Here is a 20,000-nt window from a genome sequence, read left to right on the forward strand (position 1 = left end):
GCCAAACTCGTCACAGTAATACGCTCTTTAATTTAACTGCGGTAAACACAGATTTGGGCACGTTGGCAGCTAGCAGGCGGCTAGTTGGCTGTGTTTGGTTTTACTTCCGAATCTTTGTTTTCAAAAAAGTTACGGCTAAATAACAAACTAATGTTAACTCGCCGTTCGGATAAGTGTGCCCCGGAGCTAGCTGATAGACTAAATACTTTAACGATGCAGCATGCAGCTTTCAGAGTTCAGGAAGAGCCTGTAGGCGTGAGGCTAAAGGGACCAGACATTTTGCCAGAGGGGCGGAAAGTGAGCAGGAATGCGGCACCCCGCCCCCTTCCTCACCACCAGCGGGCCACGCAACTCCACACCGCGGCTTTCTCGGGCCTACCCGCCACTTCAAAACAAATACAAACGCAGCCAAGCCACACGGAGTTGAGAGCAGTCCCCAGGCCGAGCCATATCCACCCACACATCCAGGCAGTCTTATGTAAATAAATACTGCACAACGCAGGCGAATGCATTTTCACATTAAGTTTTCAGAATACGTTTAGCACAAGTTTTCATTTATTTCTGCAGCACGCAGCGAGTGCACAAGGGTCTTACCTTCTTTCTGTTCACGTTAACTTTCTTTATTTTCAGTCGTGGTTTTAATATACTCTTCGAGTAGATATATTTTATATCTTATTTCTGTTTATGTGTTTTGTTCGTCCAACGAAGTCGTACTGTTTGCAAATGTTCTAAGTGTGGTTTTAATTTATTAATTATTTTGCCACTGCCCAACGGTCGCGGTTTTTGTTTACGCCTCTTATCCCAACCCCTTCTGGTTCTGTATTAGTAAGATGGCCGCCCTGTTCTCACCACGTGACCAAGGAGAACTGGGGGCAGGCTGACCCACGTCACGTGACGCAGGGAGCTCATTCGCCTTATGTCTAAATCATTTTACACGAGGAGAATTTTTACAGCAAAAGTGATTTATTTAGATGTATATACCGATGAAAAACCACGAGCAATTCAAAGTTCTGTAAATCACCGACGCATTCATTAACTGTAATTATTGCTTTTTATTGTTACATTTTATTGCAATCGTTTGTGTTCATTACTGCACAGGTCATTTGGCCAACCTATGAGCGTCGCTGTTGGACTGCTTCCCAGTGGATATGACGTCATACACACTTCCGTTCCACCGTTCGGCGCTGCGGCTCAGTCACTACGGATTCTGCATCTGAATCGGAGAAAAGCAATTTCCAAACCAACATTGTTTCTTGGGACCGCTGAACAATTATCCTTTGCGTCTGTTTGTGAAGCAAGGTAAGCGCCAGATAAGTTGTTCATATTTGTAAAGTGAATGCCGTATAAACCGCCGATTGGCAATGCCCACATCTGTCAAACAGCAGCTGCGTCGACGGCACGTTACGACCACATTCTCGGGTCCAACTGCTGCTGTTAGTCGGTAGTCTCGCTCAGCTGGCTAATATTGGTAAAACTTTAACCCAATACAATCATGACGTCGCCTGACCTAATGTTCTATGTTAAGGAATGTTTCAGTGTTAATTGAGGGTAAATTGAATATTCCATGTTACGAATAAGGAGTCGGCCACCTGGTTATTCTATTGTGACATCAATGGTGTGACTGCACACGATCCGAAACGAGAAGAAAACAATCCGAAAATAATAATTTACATTGTACATCTACTACTGATTAATTGCCTTTCCACGCAAATGTGGATGGAATAACTGTCTGTTTAGGTAACCTCTTATGACTGCTCCCATGCCAGCGTTGCCCTCTCTGTGAAATGGCGGAGCCTTGCAGTCCAGCCGCCAAGTGTCTGGCGCAGAGCGCGGCGGCGGGGGGCGAGGGCCCGGGGGTGGAGATGGACCCGGTGGAGTTCACCCTCCGGAAGCGTCTGCCGCGGAAACTGCCCAAGCGCCGCAACGACGTCTACGTCAACATGAAGACGGACTTCCGGGCGCAGTTGGCGCGCTGCCAGAAGCTGCTGGACGGCGGCGGGCAGAGGGAGATCTGCGTCCACGGGCTCGGGCTGGCCATCAACCGCGCCATCAACATCGCGCTGCAACTGCAGGCGTCCAGCCAGGGGGCGCTGCAGCTGGCCGCCAACACCTCTACCGTGGAGCTGGTGGACGACCTGGAGCCGGAGGAGGCGGGGCTCGGGGGGGCGGAGCCACTCACCCACACACGCAACAACTCGGCCATTCACATCAAAGTGTACTACCCCGACCCGCAGTGACCACGGCAACTGGCCACACCCCACCTGTCCTGTGCCAGAGGGAGGCCACACCTTCCCAAAGACCCTCAGCAGTTTTGGGCCAAGGAGGGGTGGCTCGTCGGCCTGTTGGGAGCTGAAAGGTAAATTAACTGTAAATGGTTTACAGAAAAGACAGTCATTTGATTGACAGAGACACAGGACAGAACTCCTCCCCTCCCGTTGTCACATCCTGTTATGTGTGAGGCTGCAGCTGCAGCTCCTTGTGTAATGAATGGATGCCGTTACGATGTAATGTTTGTGACACTGAGCTGTAGTGTGCAGTCGGGCTGTTGCTGTGTCTCAGTAACTCGGACTCCAGCGCTGGAACATGGTGACCGTCCTGCGTGCCGTTCACTAGCTTTGGTTTGCAGTTTTATTTGGGCAAGATGAATGTATGCGTCCAGCATCATGTAGAATTTACAGTCCAGTGTTGATGCTAAATGGATTCTCAGTTTTCTGTTTGCAAATGTGTTGTGGTTTGTAGTTGTGCCAATCCTGAGCTGAACAGAATAAAATGTGTCAAAAAGAATTGGTTGCAGGTTTCCGCTGTTTTTCTGACTTGAGCAGAAGACTAAAACTGAAGTTTCCTCTGAAGAGCAGAGCCTTATCATTCATAACATTTTCATACCGGGTTGGCTCAGTAATATCTGTCCGTCTTCTGAAATGTCTGAAGCCGTTCATTTTGCAAACAATCAAGCAAAGAGCAGAATCTGAAAGGAGACCTTCCAAACTCAGGACCCCTCCCCACACCTCCCCTCACACCACACACACCTCCCCCACACCACCCCTTACACCACCCCTCATCTCCCCCACACCACCCCTCATCTCCTCCTCACACCTCCCCTCATCTCCCCCTCACACCACCCCACATCTCCCCTCACACCACCCACACCTCCCCTCACACCACACACACCACCCACACCACCCCTCATCTCCCCCACACCACCCCTCACACCACCCCACACCTCCCCTCACACCACACACACCTCCCCTCACACCACCCACACCTCCCCTCACACCACACACCTCCCCCACACCACCCCTCATCTCCCCCACACCACTCCTCACACCACCCCACACCTCCCCTCACACCACACACACCTCCCCCACACCTCCCCTCACACCCCTCAACTCCCCCACACCTCCCCCCACACCACACACACCTCCCCTCACACCACACACACCTCCCCCACCCCACCCCTCATCTCCCCCACACCGCCCCTCACACAGCACCTCACACAAAGAGCCCATTCTCTGGAAGAAAAGGCGGAGGCAGGTAGGGTGGACACCATGCAGCGGTTTAGCTCAGCAGAGATACAGGGCCACGCTGTAAATGCAGATAAGGTTTAATTGAGATCACATGACTCTCATATTCAAAAGCACATTTGTGCAAATGATGTCAGGAAGCACAGTGTCCCCATTGTTTCATCTTTTATTACATTTCTCTTTCCCCTGAAAGTTAGAGGAATGTACATAGACGTGAGTTACATCTGAGGCTTAAAGTTATTAACTATTCTAACTGTAGATATGTATTTAGAGAAAGGATTAACTTAATTTGAACCAAACAACAAATGTACTAGAGATGTCATTTTATACTCAAAATTTACTTTGTCACCAGACATTATTATAAGTGGAGTGAGAAGATTATATTATGATAAAAACAGAGGATATAGAATATTTAAAACTTCAACAACATAATGATAATATTGCCCTTCTAAAGATGTAAAATCCCCTGCAGTCTGATGATGATGTTTTTTGGGGGGGATTCAGGCACTTCATTCAGTTTATGGAAGAGAAAATGGGCGCTTTGGGGCTTTAAAAGGAAATTCACATATTTTATGTATCAGAAATAACCCCTACATGAATAGAGAGAGAGAGAGGATAATCAGAAGCATAAACCTGGTGAATTCTACCCACAGAAGAGAGGGTGGGGGGGTTAGATGGTGTGGTGCAGGTACTGAGGGAGGGGCGAGGGGGACACGCAGTTGTCGTAGAAGATCTGGAAGTTCTGGTCCACGTCCATCTTGGTCTTGAGGTAGATCTCCAGGTCCAGCACGGTCATCTCGTGCACAGCGCTGAACTCCTTGGCGTTCTTGGCCAGGAAGGCCTGTGTGGGGAAGCGGACCCGCACGTCGTGCGGCGCGTTGCGGTCGTAGTCCGTGCAGCAGTACGCGCTCCACACGTCCTCCGGGATGCCCACGCGGTCCTGGTTGTTGCGGCGGATCATGTGACCAGCCGTGGTCACCCCGGTGACGATGTAGGCGGTGCCGCGGCAGAAGTTGTTGAGCCGCACGCGGAGCCGCTCCTCGTGCTGCTGCCACGGCCCGATGTTGAACTCGCGGATCTCCGGCACCACGTTGGTCAGCGTGTAGGTGGCGGCCCGGTCGTGCGGGTCCGACTGGTGCTGGTCCGGGTTCAGGTGCCCCCGCTCGTACAGAACCACGTCCGAGTAGTCGTCCAGAACCGCCTGGCTGTCCTCAAACTTCATGTGCAGGTAACCCTGCGGGAAGGGCATCATGTTCCCGTTCCCATCCACCTCCGCCAGCTGGGGGGCGAGAGACAGAGAGAGAGGAGGGAGGGAGGGAAGAGAGAGAGACAGAGGAAGAAGGGAGGGAGAGAGAGAGACCGAGTGCATACATGGGCAAGCTGGTTACCTTCTCAGCAAGCACTGGCTCATGCACAATGGCTGGTTGTCATTATGCATGTGCATTTTTGTCATTTTTTGTTTTTAAGCTTGAATGAACTTTGAGCACCTGTAAGGAAGGACTGAAAAAAATTTACTGAAATAAACAGAACAGAAATTCTCTTTGTCAAATTTATCGAAGCACTAAGATTTCAGAAGAGACAGAACAGAGACGATTACCAAATCCATCCATCATCTAACCCACTTATTCCTGCACAGGGTCCCAGCTTTGGGTGAGAGGCAGGAATACACCCTGGACAGGTCCCAAATCCATGCACTCATTCACACATCATACGGGTCATTTAGTGTCCAGTTAGCCTAAGCTGCATGTCTGTGCCTAACTGGATACTCTAAACTGTCTGTGGACCGTGGGAAGAAACCAGAGAACTTTAAGTATTCTTCCACCATCTTCCCCTCACCTAATATCAGCTGCCAGTGCTGCTAATATGTAAACTATAATGCCACCGTGGATGTTTTTAAAGCGGGCTGTAATATAAATGTGGCACAGCTACACGCAGCCGGCCGCAGCAGCCGTAGTTCTTCGGGGCACTGACCTGCGGCTCGTACATCCAGGGGTAGTCCACACGGCGGTCGCCTTCGGTCTTCTTGAAGGTGTAGGCGGAGTAGACGGGGATGCGCAGGCGCGGGTTGTACAGGGTGACGTAGCGCGGCCGGTCTGCGTAGCGCTGGCAGATCCTCTTCAGGCTGGGGCTGAGGAAGCCCCGCGGCGGCGTGCCCATGTACAGCGAGTCTTTGCACCGCTCCACGTGGTTGAAGTCCTGCACCACCGTGGCGGCCATGCGCTGGGCGCCGTGGAAACACGCCAAGAGCGAAACCAAACTCCACAGCGGTAACGGCTGCATGCTGACCGGCAGGAGAACGGAACGCCTTCGGATAGATCGGTGCAGCCGGCAGAATAACTTCAGGTCTTTGGATAGATCGGTGTAGCCCGTAGAATAACTTCAGGTCTTTGGATAGATCGGTGTAGCCCGTAGAATAACTTCAGGTCTTTGGATAGATCGGTGTAGCCCGTAGAATAACTTCAGGTCTTCGGATAGATCGGTGTAGCCCGTAGAATAACTTCAGGTCTTTGGATAGATCGGTGTAGCCCGTAGAATAACTTCAGGTCTTTGGATAGATCGGTGTAGCCCGTAGAATAACTTCAGGTCTTCGGATAGATTGTGTAGTCAGTAGAATAGCGTCAGGTCGTCTGATAGATCAGCGTTGGCGTCACAATGGATCAGTCAGACGTGTGGAGTTCATTTAAATGATATCGATTCAATATGCAAAGCAAGAAGCCGACTGGCAAACCACACCATCGTTTATAGCTTTACCGCTTTACATTGGGCCGTCATTCAGCCCAAACAGATTAACAGGAACAGTAAAGGTGATGCCCTGGGCTAGTTATTTTCTTATTAGGCAGCCTTTTATATAGGCTGTGTGTGACTGGACCGAAACTGGGTGCATCTGCATTAAATAGATTCAGGCTGAGCATCTTACTTGTAGCAGGTGACCCCCAGTATGTAGAGCACTCCAGAGAGTACAGCAGCCTTTAAAACTCATTCAAGGTTGTCCCTTCATAGTTTCTGCCTGGTTTTACAGCCTCTGCTAATTATTTCATTGCCTTTAAATGACTTGATTGCATAGTGAATTGGATAGCTGGCTGTGCTGGATGTTTTGCCGGAGGGTGTTTTACTGACGAAGGCGGAAGGTGTTTTTCTGCAGTGCTGTTTGGGACCCACACAGGTGCACCAGGTACTGGGTCATTAATTCAGATTAAACTGGTCCAGCACCAGAGCTACAGAGATTGCAGCTCTCAATCTCTCTCACACACACGCACACACTTATACACAAACATGCACTCTCACACAATCACACTCACACACCACAGGAGACACACAGAGCCCCCATTTCAGACAAACCCTGCTGTTATAGATCTTTCCTGTATTAATAGAGCAAAGGAAGGCGTTTCAGGCAGCCTTTCAGAGCCTGTGCCTCTAACCGCTACACCTCGCCACTCTCCTCTTCCTGGCGGATTAAGAGGAAGCCGCCAACCCGTCACAGACAGTCACGCGCCGGTTCGGCCCTGCGGTACGGGGGTCACAGCCCCAGACTGCTTCCTGGAACACTGCCAGTCAGCCGAACGCAGAGCCCGTTAGCCAGCGGTGCGCTATCGTTACAGTGCACAATGCAAACAGGCTGTGGGTCCAGGACAAAGAGCCCGTCACACACTGGACTGGGCCCTGCGTTATGCCACTGGCTATCAGTCATAAAGCTATCAGTGGACACTTCATGCTATGTAAAGCATGCGAAAGCATAATGTGATCTCCGCTGAAGAGATTAAAGAAACGTGACTCTCTCTCCGCTGGGGTCCAAGCTGCTGTGCTGCCTGACGTTGAGGTGCCGGGCGATTCTATGTCTGAAAGCCTGGATGAACACCGTGCCAGGAACAAGGAAGAGATAACCAAATTTAAACTGTGTGCATTAGAAGCACCAGGTCACCCTCCTCATGTGATGGGACCTGCTCCTGGGCCTTACAGCTAATGGCTTCCTGTGGGACAAATATGGCAGGTCTACACATACTGGCTCAAGTCCAGTAACAGGCTTAATCCAATAACGTGCTAACGCCAAATTATGGGCTAATGCCCAATAACGCGCTAACGCCAAATTATGGGCTAATGCCCAATAACAAGCTAAAGCCCAATAACATGCCCAGTTACAGGCTCATGCCCAATTACAGGCTCATGCCCAGGACAGGCTCATGCCCAGGACAGGCTCATGCCCAGGACAGGCTCATGCCCAGTTACAGGCTCATGCCCAGTTACAGGCTCATGCCCAGGACAGGCTCATGCCCAGTTACAGGCTCATGCCCAGGACAGGCTCATGCCCAATTACAGGCTCATGCCCAGTTACAGGCTCATGCCCAGTTACAGGCTCATGCCCAGGACAGGCTCATGCCCAGTTACAGGCTCATGCCCAGGACAGGCTCATGCCCAGTTACAGGCTCATGCCCAGTTACAGGCACATGCCCAGTTACAGGCTCATGCCCAGGACAGGCTCATGCCCAGGACAGGCTCATGCCCAGGACAGGCTCATGCCCAGTTACAGGCTCATGCCCAGTTACAGGCTCGGTGTCAGGGGGAAGTGGTTCATTGTGAGCAGGCATGAACGTACCAGGTCAATCAGCACTCGCTGTGAGCGTCTCTGCCCGGATGGCAGGTCAGAAAACCCCTCCCACTGGCGCTATAAAACTGCAGCATGGAGCCAAGCGGTGGAGATCGCTCATTCTACCAGGGCTACAGGACCCATTTTCACACATTTTAGGACCAAAAACAACAAGAGTAATTAAGAGTGAACTTTTATTGAGTTTAAAAGCACATCCATCACTCTACAAACACAGACACAACCAACATCACTACATAACAGCTGGAGTACAGAAGATATTTAGGGTCTGAGAGTTCTATCAGCTGGAAAGGGGCACAGCTAGATCGGGGGGGAGGGGGGGCGGCTAGCAGAGGGGGGGACAGTTAGCGGAGGGGGGCAGCGCTAACGGAGGGGTGAGGGCGACGGGACGCAGGGAGGGGAGCAGCTAGTGGAGGGGGGAGGGGGACGGGACGCAGACGGGGGGAGGGGGGGACGGGGATGGGACGCAGGGAGGGGGACAGGACGCAGACAGGGGGGAGGGGGCAGCGCTAGCTCAGGGGGGAGGGGGACGGGACGCAGTCGTACTGAAAGATCTGGAAGCTCTGGTGCACGCAGGTGGAGGTCCGGAGGAAGTCCTGCAGACGGGCCAGGCTGAGTTCAGAGACGCAGCCTCCCGGAAGGTTCCGCCCGCGAGCGGCGAAGGCCGGCAGCCTGGCCCGCTCCTCCGGGGGGGGCGCTGCGGTCGAAGTCCGGGCAGCAGTACGCCGACCACAGGTAGGTCGGCATGGCGACGCGCGGGACACCGCGGCGCCGGATGGCCCGGCCGGAGGTGGTCACCCCGGTAACGATGTAGGCGGGGCCGCGGCAGTAGTTGTTGAGCCGTTTGCGGACGCGGTGCTCCTGCTGGCTCCAGGGCCCAGTGCTGAAGGTCCGGTTCAGCGGCACCACGTTGGTGAGTGTGTACGTGGCCGCCTTGTCCCAGGGGTCAGCCTGGTGCGCGTCCGGGTTCAGCTGCCCCCGCCCAAACGCCACACTGTTAGAGTAGTCCTCCAGCACTGCCTGGGACCCCTCAACACCGTCCGGCAGGCCCTCCAGGGGGATCGGCTGCATCTCCCCCAAACCCGACACACCAGACAGCTGCAGCCCAACAGGAAACAGGAAGGCTTTCAGGACATCAGCGGCTCACAGCAGGAAACGGCCAGGTTAGAAGGAAAAGATGCTGCTCGGATGCTGCAACGTGTCTCTCAACTGAGCGCCAGGTCCTTAGCTGACTGTGCCACCCAGCAGCCCAGTCAAATTACAGTGTAAAACAGCAACTCTAAATGGAAATGCTGATATGTAACACAAAGGAAGGGCTGAAAATGTAAATTTCATATCAGAAGGAAGGCTTTTCTGTAAATGCAAATTTAACGCTGGATGAATGAATGTGCTGGGAATGTGAACGGCTATTAAACATCAGATTAAATACTGGCTGCCACTGCAATGCTAACACTAGGACTGTACCATGGCAGTGCTAATGCTAGCACTGTCCCACTGCAATGCTAATGCTAGCACTGTCCCACTGCAATGCTAATGCTAGCACTGTCCCACTGCAATGCTAATGCTAGTAGTTTTGGGAGAAGGGCCCGACACGTACCTGAGGCTCGTACATCCAGGCGGCGTCGGCGCGCTTGAGGCCGGCAGACCGTCGGAAGCGGTAGGCGGAGTAGACGGGGACGCGGTTCAGCGTGTCGTACAGCGTGAGGAACCGCGGCTGCCCGGCCAGACGCTGGCAGATGTACAGCAAGTTGGCGTGCTCCAGCCCGGTGGGGGCGCGGCCCTGATACAGGAACCGGCTGCAGTCTGGGGGCAGGACAGTACCCACGCTACACCGTCCCGGCCAAGCAGCCAACAGTACCCCCAGCACGGTGACCTGCCACGGCAACAACGCCCAGCACCGAGCCATCGCCGTGGGAAACAACCAGCGGCGTCTAAACCACACACTGAATCCACACGGACAGAGTAGAGAGCCAACAGAGACTGGGTATGCAAATCACTCACACACACACACAGGCGCACACGCGCACACACACACACTCTCTCACACAGACTCACCCACACTCACTCACTCACTCAGACAGGCACACACACAGTCATACACTCACACACATGCACACTCACTCACGCGCACACACAGGTGCACACGCACACACACTCTCTCTCACACACTCACCCACACTCACTCACTCACAGACACGCACACACACAGTCATACACTCTCACACACATGCACTCACGCTCATACACTCATACATATTCACAGACACACTCACACACACATGCGCGCGTGCAACACACCCAATTCCATATCCACTCTTCTGTATTTCAGACTCGCACTGAGCACAAATGGGGCGAAAGACACCCAGGATTTACACTTACAGCTCTGGGTCTTCTACTTTTTAATGTCAAGACCCAAATTTGAAATTTAGTATCTTTTAGTATTTAGTCCCTTTATGGGGCGCATCAAATAACACACCAGCACCGACTCAATCCGTGACACGGCCTGTATACTCCCACCACATGTTTTGGGTCCCGACCCAAGGGGTAAGAAACACTGTCTTGCAGCATGCCAAAAAATATTAATAACAAATTCACCATAATATTTTCACCCATCACATTTAAAAATGCTTGAAACATCTCACTACATGATAAAGATGACATTTATAATAATAATAAAGACGATCAAAAAATATCAATGATTCAGCCATGGTTATTAAAGTAGCCAATAATCTATCGTTACTCACAACTCCGTCACTTTCATTCCACCATTCCTAGAATGGGAAACGGGAATATAACAAATTCAACATTCACTCTTCTTTTTTTAAGAAATCAGAATTCTAAAAATATTCTTGGGGGTAAGCCATTCTTAGCAAATTTACCACATATGCTGAATACTACTATATGATTAAACTTTCTTGATTTTTCCCTTACTATTCTCAACATTGCGCTAATACAACATACCTGTACTTAGACAAAAAACAGCTAATACAACTAACCAAATTATAACACTCAATCTAATTTTTAACCATCAAAGGGGGAGTGCACCGTTCCTGGATGTACTGCAATACCAGGTCGATGCGTGGAGTGGACGGAGCAAGCCCCTATTCCATCTCCCTGTTCCAAAAATCAATTTAATATATGGTCCCCAGATAGGGGACGTATCAGATATTAAACTGATAAGAACAGATACTACACTTGATCTTAGCCAAAAGGCCGAGAAGCGATACTGAACGCCGGCTTGAGTCGGGGGAGTCGATGTGGGAAACACCACGCACAGTGACGGGACGGCAAGGCAAATTTTGCCTCCAGTTCCGGACAATCCCGACAATTTAACTCCGGTAAAAAAAAATTATAATATATTCACGTGTTCATGCAGCTAGATTAAGCACTCTTTTGTAGTTTGATCATTTTGGAAAGATCCCATGATGCATTACAAAATACACTAAAACATTTTCCACCAACCAGACTCATTAGTGTACTATTAGTTTTGATACGTCACCCCAGTAAACTACGGCAGAGGAGGAGGCACAGACCGCACGAACCGCGCTCAGGGTTTGCCGCTGCTTCGAAGTTCACGGGTTTGGCAGGTTTCATTTAACTGGAATTCGAATATTAAAATAACATTCTGAGTGATATGATGTCAGTAATACAGAATGTTATATACGTCACATTATGAGACAACAAGCAGACAATAAGCTGACGTATCACTGTCACCGAGAACGACATTAAACTCACTGACACAAACGCAACTTCACTTTCCCAGAGCAGAAACATCAGATGCATTTCACCTCCGTTAACTGACCGAATGTCAGTTTTAATTCAAGTTCAAATCAATGGACAGAATGAGCACTTGTAGACGCTCGATTCGTACATTTCCTTCTAAACCAATGACTCGGAATAGGTCGACTTGGCCCTAGCGCCTCTGGCGGACGGTAAACAGATTGCCATGGTGACGCAGAAACAACGCTATTTTGGGGCACATGCACATGCCAATCGTTTCCCTACAAACAAACGTTAAATAGGAAAGAAAACAGATAAACGTTCGCCAAGAATAAATAAAGTAACAGATATGACTACCACCTAGCTTCTGTAAACGGTGCCATTACGACTCAGTCTTTTCTACTCCGGAAAACGCTGCAGCTAGACTAAGTGCAGCCACGTATTTACAAGTACGTTATTTATTTACTTATTTATTTTATTATAACCAGGGGTAGTTAAGCAATCCAATTAGCCAGAAGTACAACATTTATTTAACAATCAACATTTGATATCAACAAGAGCTGGATTATTTCACGTGCGGAATATTAGGTAAACACTTAATTACACAACTTCTAATTTCGACGAAAAGTAAGAAAAATACGTCAAGTCTGGTATGGGCTCAACAGGTGTACAATGTACCCTAAGCCCAAGTGTGTACTGATTAATCCCACCTGGCCATCTATCGAACAATAAATATAAAGGATATAAAAAATAAATAAATAAAAACACACAAATGCACCAAACCTCTTATATTCAAAGCTGCTGTCTCTTCGCTTTCAAAATATATTTCGAATTGTGCCCCCAGTCCTGTCCTATGACCTGTAAACGCCATTTTAAATCGTTTGTTAGGCAGTCACTTGTTTTAGTTCCACGTAGGCCTCACAGTAGAGCAACATAACATAGGCTACAGGCTAGCCTAAGCAATAGTTTGCCGTGTTTGTTTCAGTCTTTTAGTCTATGGCCAAATTCCACAGGGAGGTAAAATAAAAAATAAGACAAACACAATCCCCCCAGAGCAAACGATTCGATAGTCAATTGCTAAAATATTGGGACTTCACAAACCGCAACAAGCACCGCTCTGAAGTCTTTTTTGGAATACATTTCAACATTCAAACAAGAGTAGGCCTCGGTGGTGCCGATTAGGGCATTTCTTTCAACGAACGTTTAACAAGCTAATGGCTAGGCTACATCCAAAATGAAGGCCTACACACAGCCTGGCTATCAACAAATTAAAGGGTTAATTCTATTTAATAATAGTTAGCAGCGTGCTTGCTCCATACCCAATACACAAATGACAATTAATAGCCTACACTCACTGAATACCCTCAAGTAATAATTTTTAGTTTACTTACATGCTCGGATGAGGTCCTGATGACAGGCGTCAAGAGGGAACTTCGTGAATTCAATACACCTTTATTCACAATATGCCCACGGAAGATAACTGAAAACGGGTTTAAACATGCTTTTACCGTCTAGAGAAGATACATTGCCTTTCATACTTCCAACATGATTTTCTTTAATGACTACAAAGTGAATATAGTCTAACGAAATACCATAAATGTTCAACAGACAAGGCAACGCAGAACGAACTTGTTAGAGGCCGCTATTGGCAGGGGAAACACACAACTACATGCGCGCAATACAAGTAGACATGAGGTTAGTGTGTGCACAGCCAATGCCGTTTCAAAGTTTTAGTTTCTCTTTTTTTAAATTTTAGCCACCAGTTCACTTGTTTCATTTAAAGATTTTGGCCGCCCAAAGTTAAAGAAACGCTGTTGGACACATTCCACTTCTCTGCTGAAACCAAAAGAAAATCTTTGCTAATATTTGCGGTTTATGCAGAACACCATTCAGAGAGATGACACCAGTCGAAGAAATCTGATTTGAAATAGTAAAATAAAAACGGGGCTGTTACACTGACTGAATTCGGCAGTTGGCTGTTAATGAACTTCTACCTCCTTGCCTAACTTCTACCTCTACCTGATTGCCTAACGCCAAACTGATCCTTGGAAAGTACATTACTGCCACCTATAGGCCTATTTCACAAGATGGCGACCAAAACCGGATGTAGGGATACTTTGTTTATTGGCTATGTAATGTAATCCAGTTAAATTCCCCCGCCCGGAAGAGTGGAAATCTTTTGACGCATCACTGCCTGAGATCTGAGCTTCGAGTTCCGCACTGGTTCACTTCGCGCTCAGGCACGCGTTAACCGGAATCGCGTGATAATACAGACTGGTAGTACATACGCTGCCTTCATGCATTCGGTTGTATTCTGTCAGTTTTTGTCAATTAAATCTTTATTTAAGAAAGTGCTTTGCACGCCAAGCAGGAAAAATGGCGTATAAATAAATGATCACTAATTCTCTCTCTCCCTCTGCTCTCTCATTCATCTTGGACTGAAACATGCAAGGAACACTCAGCATATAAATAACGGCAACAGGAAACTGAATTACATAAATACCTCCTCATAATATTGCAGGTTATGTCCTGTCACTCACCCCAGTGCAGACCACAGTACAGACCACAGCACTGACCCAGTGCAGACCACAGTACAGACCACAGCACTGACCCTGGTACAGAACTCAGCACTGACTCCGGTACAGATGACAATACAGACCACAGTACAGAACTTAGCACTGAACCCAGTACAGACCACAGCACTGACCCCAGTACAAACCCCAGTGCAGACCACGGTACAAACCACAGCACTGACCCCAGTACAGACCACAGTACTGAACTCAGCACTGACCCCAGTACAGACCACAGTGCACGGGACCCAAACTCACCTGGGGGGGTCAGGGTGAATGGGATGGGACACAGACTCACCTGGGGGGGTCAGGGTGAATGGGATGGGACACAGACTCACCTGGGGGGGGGGGGGGGGGGGGGGGGGGCATGGGTCCCAGACTCACATTGAGCTCCATTACTGACACAATCATTCAGGTCACAGCGAATGAGCAAGAAAGGCATTTACTTTCATGGGGGACAACTGACAATATAAAAATATATAACATGATGAAAAATTCAACAAAGCTAATCCAAACGGTGAAGAGCTGGATTCCTATGGAGAGTCATATTCCTGCAGAGGGGTGTAGCTAATAGAACCATTTTCAGGATTTTCAAGTCTTCTGCACAAATACTAAAAGCCAAACATGCAACAGAAGAGCCAGAGTCGCAGGATAGTTTGTCTATGAATGTCTTTTAATGTTTCCCCGATCAGAGATACACGCCGTACAGAGTGTAGCAACTTCTAAATGAAACAGAAATATCCTCACTGTACTAATATTTTTCAACTTTGTTTTTTATTTTATTTTAAATAATCGTTTTTAAAACCCATTATTAACATTTTTCATGTCAAGACTTTTTTTAAAGAGTTTTTTCTTCTTTTTTTAAATTTGACAAAAATTTGAAAGAAAACAACAGGTGCAAGACCCTTTGGCATCCCAAACCGTGGGCCTGGAAACGTTGGAATGACGTTCTCCTAACGTTCTCCGGACATTCTCACAGCATTCTGTGGGGCGACATAGCTCAGGAGGTAAGACCGATTGTCTGGCAGTCGGAGGGTTGCCGGTTCAAACCCCGCCCTGGGCGTGTCGAAGTGTCCTTGAGCAAGACACCTAACCCCTAACTCCTAACTGCTCTGGCAAATGAGAGGCATCAATTGTAAAGCGCTTTGGATAAAAGCGCTATATAAATGCAGTCCATTTACCATTTACCATTCTGGCACCAGCGGGGGAACGCTGTGAGAAGGTTAGATTCCATCACGCGTCTGCACTGTTGGGACACTCACACAGAGATAAGGGTCTGCCTCCATCCACCTCCTTTTAAAAACTCTCTTCATTCAAAAATATAGTATTTCCTTCCCTCTTCTCTCGCAGTAAGAACACATCGCACAAATAAATCTCTTGCTCAATAATTATTTGAAAATAAGCAGTTTCCTCATTTTGGGGCAGAGCCCATAAAACCTGCCGCGCCTTTAGCCAGAGATGATCACGTCTGAACCCAAACTGAAAAAAAATAATTAACGTGACACCAAAATAAGCGGAGAATGGAGGCTCTCGTCTGTTTTGAGGATTGCTTTATAAATGAAACATGCTCGCCCATTTCAACCTGTCTAAACATAATTCAATTCAGCAGAAATCAGAAGATCCAGAAACTAGTCCCTCCTAAAATGTTGGGTTCTGCTGGGACGGAGCCGCGTCGCATTTGCACGGATCTGCTGATCCCCGACTCGTCTGGATGGCTAATAGCGTTCACGCAGCACGCGCTAGCGGCCGTTAGCCCATCCGCGCGCCGCTGGGATCCGTGCGAATGAGAGGCGTGTCCGAGCCGGCAGAGCCTCCGATCGTAAGGCTGAACCGCGCACGCTCTGCGGCGCCCGCAAACACTGGACGGCGTCTCTCTGCGCTTCCCTCCCACAGCCACCGGGGGGCGCTGTGGCGCTGACCGTTTACCCTTCCTCTTGTCTGTAAGGCCAGATGGGCTGGGAGTGCGGGACTGTTCAGGCGGTGGAAACGACGCTCACGGCCGGTGCTGATCCCGCCGCCGCCGCTGGCTCCCGCGAAAGGGCTGTGCTACGGCTTTGATCCCGGGGCAATGCTACAGTGAGATCAAATCAGGAGTGAGGCGGACGGCCAGGTGTGCGGAGCTGCAGGGGTTACCTGGCTGTCCCGCAGGCACTGAGCACTTCCTCACCCGGGAGACGGGTCCGTTAGTGGCGGGGGGGCGGAGTGTCGGGGGGGGGGGCATCGGGGGGGCTGTTCTCACTGTGTGCGGCGCCCGCCAGTCTGACCAGGCAGAGAACCACGACCCCGTCTGTCACCTCTGACCTTTAACCTTGTGACCCACGTGAAACTGGGAGTGAAAGAGTGGAGTCTCACGCTTGCACCTGCCATCACACACACTGGCAGCCGTTCACGCTAAAACCAAACAAGGAACGCAATATTTACAAATAAGAGTTTGTTTTCCAGTTTCAGATCTGATACTTAAAAATGTACAGGTTTTCCTTTTCTTTCCTGGTCCTGTGCGTCTGACGACGTGTTCATCTTCAATCCCGGGGAACAGCGCCCTCTGTCTGTGAGCTGACCACAAAACTCAAGAAAAGTCCTAGAAAAAGTAGGTGTGAATCTGACAGTTTTGAACCGTTTTCCATTGTTTTGTCCTTATTTTCTTTAACACTGGTCTAATAAACTGATCTTAAATTTCATTCACTGAGGCTGAAACACCAAAAGAGGCCAGTCTCTTGAAGATAAAATGTTTTGTTGTCATGGAGATACAGTTTGTCATCTGTGGGACATGTCCAGCCTATGTACGAGGGGCGGGGGGGGGGGGGGGGGGGGGGGGGGGGTGGCACCTTCTCTCCTTTTTCAAATCCTCCTCCTCAGATTAAAGATAAAGTGGGTCAAACTGTAGGATTATGAATTCGTAAGTGGGGGGGGGGTTAGACAGCATTCTCACGGCACAGGCACATGGCTGAGTAACACCACACCCACAACCCCCCCCATTTACATGTCCTGGGGACACTTGGCTGTTAAAGCCCAGCTGGGCTAGAGAAGGATTTGGGGTGGGGGGGGGGGCACAACCTGCCACTCAGACCAAATACATTCTGCCAGTCAGCAACACAGAGGAGGTCATCCAGGAACTAAAGAAACAACAGTAAGCATGGCTGTGACTCACTGATGTGTGTGTGTGGGTGTGCATGTGTGTGTGTATGCGTTTGTGTGTGTGTGTATGCGTGTGTGTGTGTGTGCGTGTGTGTGTGTGTCTTCTTATTTCATAAGTTGTATTATTAGTATCATAATCATTACAGAGTATGAATTATTATAATTATTACAGAGAACATATGAGTGTGCTGGGGAATTGATTCTGGACTGATCAGGTGGAGAAATGACCTGATCACACCTGTGACCCCCGGGCCGGGCAGAGGAGGACGTCCCCCCTGCTGCCCACCCCCCCCGACAGAGTCTGCTTCTCGCCCCCCAGGGTCCACCCCTGTCCTGTGTGTGCTCAGGCCAGGGTCCTCCATGAAGCTGACTGTGACACATTCTTTGTAAAATGTTCAGTGTAAATTATATTTGACTGAAATTTAATCGTTGTTGTCCAGGTGCTGTAAAGGCTCACCCTTCCCACCCTGCCGAAAACAACACAGCCCCTACCCTCTGTTACACGACAGCAGCAGGAAACAGTGTGAGTAGAAGAGAAAGAGGAGGAGGAGAGAGGAGGAGGAGCAGGAGGAGAAGCAAGAGGAGGCGAATAGTTCTGAAAGAGGAACATGAAGAGAGCTTCCTCTCCACAGCCTTGCCCCCCGCCCCCCGCCCCCCCGCCCCGCTCTGCAGCTCCACTATACGCGGGTGGTGGAGTGGGGGTGGGACAGGGTGTTGTTGTGTCCGGAGGTGGGCGTGGGGGTGGAGCCGGGGGCGGGGTAGGCGTGTCCGGGGGCGGGGCCGGGCGTGGGGGCGGGGCCGGGGTAGGCGTTGAAGACGTGAAGCGGCTGCATGCCGCTGATGGTGCTGGGGATCATGGTGATGGTGTTGGGCGTGATGAGCGGCAGGTCCTCAGGGGCCCGCCGGAGGGCCAGGGTGTAGTCGGGGGGGCAGGTGGGGCGCAGGATGTCGTGGGGGCGCAGCGGCTCCAGGTCGCGGTGCGGGTCGTGCTCCGAGCGCTTCAGCTGCAGCGACATCAGCTCCTCCTCGGGCGCGTGCGGCAGGTCGTTGGCGGGCCCGCGCTGGGGCGACAGCCGGCGAGGCCGCAGCTCGTGCCGCCGGTCCCGCTTGTAGTACAGCGCGGCGAAGGCCAGGATGTTGAGGAAGAGGAGGGAGGCGCCCACCGCCACGGTGACGCTGAGCTCGGTGGAGTAGTCGCGCACGTCGCTGGGGAACGGGGAGAAGCGGGGGCGCTCGGACTCAGGCTCGGGGTCGGGGGGCAGCGTGCCGGGGGGCTGGCGCGTGGTGCGGGGGGGCTTGCCCTGCCCGTTCCAGGGCGCCCGCGTGGTGCCGGGCAGCTGGCGCGTCGCCGTGGAGACGCACTCCTGGTGCAGGCTGTGCAGGTGGGGCACCAGCTCCAGCCAGAAGGCCACCTTGTTGGCGCGGTAGTTGTCGCGGACGCGCGGCTTCAGGCCGATATGCAGGTACTGCTTGTCCTTGGAGCTGAACTTGGTCCAGATCACCTCCTCGAAGCGGTTGGGCTTGGTGTGGATGAACTTGGTGTCCTGGGGCACGGGCAGGTTGGGATCCCTGCAGGAGCCAATCAGAGCACAGGAGAGTCAGGTGGGAGATAACGCCCAGCCAATAGGAACTCAGCGTAGGCGGAGTTAAGTCTAACAGGGTTAGGGTTAGCATAGCTCACAGTAGCACTGGTCTGTAGTAGGACTGAGACAGAATTAGAGGCCCTAATCTGTGCCATTGCAGACAGCCGCTCCACCTCTCACACAACTGTGACCAGGCCTTAAATCCCAGCAGGGTCAGTAACGCTATATAATATATAATAATAATAACAAATAATAAAAAGCCCTCAGGTTCCTGATGCACTGATCTGACTGTATGACTCGGATTGTATGCGCTCTGTACTCTGCAGCTGGTCTGAACACAGGAAGTGGGAGGGGCCGAGCTGGCTGTGGGGGCGGGGCCGGGGGCACTGACCCGGTCTTGGCGAAGTTGGTCCAGTAGGTCATGACGACGGCGCTGAGCATGACGTCGTTCTTGGAGAAGTTGCAGGGGAAGAGGTCGGTGGCGCCCACCATGGGCACGCCGAACACGTAGGGGATCTCGTCGCCGTGCGCGGCGTCCGCCCAGTCCGGCCGCCCCTCCATCTGGCAGTGGTGGTAGAAGGTGTAGAAGTACACGGGCGACTGGAACTCGGCGTGCAGCTTGGCCGTGGCCACCGCCGGCGCCACCCACTGGTGATCGGTGAACAGCGCCAGCAGCGTCTTACGCCGCATCTCCGTGTTCTCCCGGTCAGCCCAATCCGTGTACATGAACTTAATGGTCTCTCTGAGAATGTCTTTACCTTAGAGAGAGAGGAAGAGAGGGGGGGGAGGGGGATGGGGAGGGGGGAGGGGGGGGAGGAGAGGGGGGGAGGGGGAAAGGGACAGAGAGAAAGGGAGGGGGGACAGGGGGAGG

At 50.8% G+C, this 20,000-nt stretch overlaps 4 protein-coding genes, 1 long non-coding RNA gene, 1 other non-coding gene and 1 pseudogene across 10 annotated transcripts in view; 1 reads left to right on the forward strand and 6 right to left on the reverse strand.

Annotated features, from left to right (window-relative positions):
* The window catches only part of LOC118235510 (GRB10-interacting GYF protein 1-like), a 14,860-nt gene extending 14,222 nt beyond the window's left edge, over window positions 1–638 (reverse strand). Inside the window, exon 1 of one of the 2 annotated variants that reach the window (XM_035432934.1) lies at window positions 595–638. The gene's annotated coding sequence lies outside the window, so the exon portion shown is untranslated. The remainder of the gene's footprint in view (window positions 1–594) is intronic. The other variant, XM_035432935.1, reaches the window with a different exon arrangement.
* Window positions 1–2,784, forward strand: part of pop7 (POP7 homolog, ribonuclease P/MRP subunit) — a 3,165-nt gene extending 381 nt beyond the window's left edge. Inside the window, exons 2-3 of the mRNA XM_035432946.1 lie at window positions 1,099–1,299; window positions 1,767–2,784. Of these exons, the coding sequence (XP_035288837.1) occupies window positions 1,785–2,237 (453 nt within the window). The 5' untranslated portion in view covers window positions 1,099–1,299; window positions 1,767–1,784 and the 3' untranslated portion in view covers window positions 2,238–2,784. The remainder of the gene's footprint in view (window positions 1–1,098; window positions 1,300–1,766) is intronic.
* An 885-nt stretch (window positions 2,785–3,669) lies between these two features.
* Window positions 3,670–6,517, reverse strand: LOC118235513 (endonuclease domain-containing 1 protein-like). The gene is made up of 2 exons (XM_035432944.1): window positions 5,493–6,517; window positions 3,670–4,800 (listed from the first exon to the last, which is right to left on the reverse strand). Exons 1-2 carry the CDS (start codon window positions 5,799–5,801, stop codon window positions 4,192–4,194), a joined length of 918 nt encoding a protein of 305 aa, XP_035288835.1. The 5' UTR covers window positions 5,802–6,517; the 3' UTR covers window positions 3,670–4,191.
* Window positions 6,518–8,601: 2,084 nt separating this feature from the next.
* On the reverse strand, window positions 8,602–10,232 carry LOC118235514 (annotated as a pseudogene).
* A 559-nt stretch (window positions 10,233–10,791) lies between these two features.
* LOC118235517 lies at window positions 10,792–13,874 on the reverse strand. Of its 2 annotated transcripts, XR_004766868.1 has the most exons (4): window positions 13,233–13,874; window positions 12,625–12,699; window positions 11,621–12,122; window positions 10,792–10,892 (listed from the first exon to the last, which is right to left on the reverse strand). It is a non-coding gene; the product is annotated as an uncharacterized LOC118235517 (long non-coding RNA). The 2 variants fall into 2 exon arrangements; XR_004766867.1 differs by lacking the exons at window positions 10,792–10,892; window positions 12,625–12,699 and having other exon boundaries at window positions 11,161–12,122.
* On the reverse strand, window positions 11,156–11,346 carry LOC118236831. The gene has a single exon (XR_004767111.1). It is a non-coding gene; the product is annotated as a U2 spliceosomal RNA (small nuclear RNA).
* Window positions 13,875–17,221: 3,347 nt separating the features above from the next.
* LOC118235511 (neuroligin-2-like) overlaps window positions 17,222–20,000 on the reverse strand; it is a 52,941-nt gene continuing 50,162 nt past the window's right edge. For 2 of the 3 annotated variants that reach the window (XM_035432938.1, XM_035432939.1), the window contains 2 exons: window positions 19,521–19,887; window positions 17,222–19,115 (listed from right to left, as the gene is read on the reverse strand). In XM_035432938.1, the coding sequence (XP_035288829.1) occupies window positions 18,224–19,115; window positions 19,521–19,887 (1,259 nt within the window). In that variant the 3' untranslated portion in view covers window positions 17,222–18,223. The remainder of the gene's footprint in view (window positions 19,116–19,520; window positions 19,888–20,000) is intronic. The other variant, XM_035432940.1, reaches the window with a different exon arrangement.

Source organism: Anguilla anguilla, chromosome 9, assembly GCF_013347855.1.
Source record: "Anguilla anguilla isolate fAngAng1 chromosome 9, fAngAng1.pri, whole genome shotgun sequence".
Classification (NCBI taxonomy): domain Eukaryota; kingdom Metazoa; phylum Chordata; class Actinopteri; order Anguilliformes; family Anguillidae; genus Anguilla; species Anguilla anguilla.

Bases quoted from the DNA above. Each gene is read 5' to 3' on its own strand.
- LOC118235513 (XM_035432944.1), bottom strand. From the start codon at position 5,801: ATGCAGCCGTTACCGCTGTGGAGTTTGGTTTCGCTCTTGGCGTGTTTC. The intron at 4,801-5,492 runs GTCAGTGCCCCG...CTCGCCCCCCAG, and splicing joins CCTGGATGTACGAGCCGCAG to CTGGCGGAGGTGGATGGGAA.